Genomic DNA, 1,257 nt, shown 5'->3' with positions numbered 1-1,257 from the left:
ACAAATGATATCTTCTGTTGAATAGCCGTTGGCAGTGACTTCTGGAATGAAGGGGAACAGGTGTCACCTTCTACTGTCTCCTCCGTCACGGGGCCTTCAAATGTCACTTTAAACATGGCGCAGCTTGTCACAACATGAGATTAACCCCAAAACTGCTGGCCGGAGGCTCTGTCAGAGCAGAGCAATTACCAGCCGGTCACCGGGAGGTGAAATAACCTTGAGGGTGATCTAAGCTGGGAGCCTAATGAAGACCAGGCCCTGCAGGGGGGAAGTGTGTCCTGGGTGGCCTCGGGTTCTGACCCGGTGTTCAGTGGATAGGTAATTGAGACGGATGGTGGGAGAGTTGATTGATGGATGGACGGTTGTATTGTGTGGACGGATGGGTGGATGGATGGATGAGAGACAACAGTGACAGCGGGAGTCTGCAGAGCCGGTACCTGTCCCCCACACTGGATGGTCCAGTCAAAGGATGGTGGAGGTGGTAGTACAGGTCAGGGAGTGATTGTGGGGTTGATGGTACAGTGAAAATGCAGGGAGGGATGCTGAGGGTGGTAATACCATAGAGGGGCAGGCAGTGATGGTGGGTACAGTAGTAGTAGCAGAGTATACACTCTGGCAGGGTAGGGGGTGGATGCTCTGGCAGTGATGGTGGGTACAGTAGTAGTAGCGGTGTTCAGGTGGAGGCGGTGGCAGGATATGGGCACGCACACACACTCTGGCAGGGTAGGGGTGGATGCTCTGGCAGTGATGGTGGGTACAGTAGTAGTAGCGGTGTTCAGGTGGAGGCGGTGGCAGGATATGGGCACGCACACACACTCTGGCAGGGTAGGGGTGGATGCTCTGGCAGTGATGGTGGGTACAGTAGTAGTAGCGGTGTTCAGGTGGAGGCGGTGGCAGGATATGGGCACGCACACACACTCTGGCAGGGTAGGGGTGGATGCTCTGGCAGTGATGGTGGGTACAGTAGTAGTAGCGGTGTTCAGGTGGAGGCGGTGGCAGGATATGGGCATGCACACACACTCTGGCAGGGTAGGGGTGGATCCTCAGGCTGAGACGGGGAGGAGGAAGAGGGAGGAGGAGGACAGCTGACATTGTCCCAGTGCCGGCTCTGGGCTCTCAAGCTTAGGACATGAACCAGTCCAGCCCCAGCCTATTCCCCACCCTGGTGGTGGCCGGCCATATAGTGACCATGGTGGTGGTGTGGCACTGGCGGAGGAGGCGGAGGGCACTACAGGATGCAGAAGGTAAAGGGGGGGG

General features: G+C 57.0%; 1 protein-coding gene across 3 annotated transcripts in view; it reads left to right on the top strand.

Annotated features, from left to right (window-relative positions):
• Positions 1 to 1,257, top strand: part of PLEC (plectin) — a 225,016-nt gene that overhangs the window by 93,558 nt on the left and 130,201 nt on the right. Inside the window, exon 1 of one of the 3 annotated variants that reach the window (XM_018562626.1) lies at positions 848 to 1,244. The exons of 1 other annotated variant lie outside the window; for it this stretch is intronic. In XM_018562626.1, the coding sequence (XP_018418128.1) occupies positions 1,130 to 1,244 (115 nt within the window). In that variant the 5' untranslated portion in view covers positions 848 to 1,129. Of the gene's footprint in view, positions 1 to 847; positions 1,245 to 1,257 lie in introns of those variants that run through there. One more of the 3 variants, XM_018562629.1, reaches the window with a different exon arrangement.

Source organism: Nanorana parkeri, unplaced genomic scaffold (assembly GCF_000935625.1).
Source record: "Nanorana parkeri isolate BGI_ZX_2015 unplaced genomic scaffold, ASM93562v1 scaffold588, whole genome shotgun sequence".
Classification (NCBI taxonomy): domain Eukaryota; kingdom Metazoa; phylum Chordata; class Amphibia; order Anura; family Dicroglossidae; genus Nanorana; species Nanorana parkeri.
The sequence above is the reverse complement of the archived record's forward strand: the minus strand, read 5'-3'. Positions and strand labels throughout refer to the sequence as shown.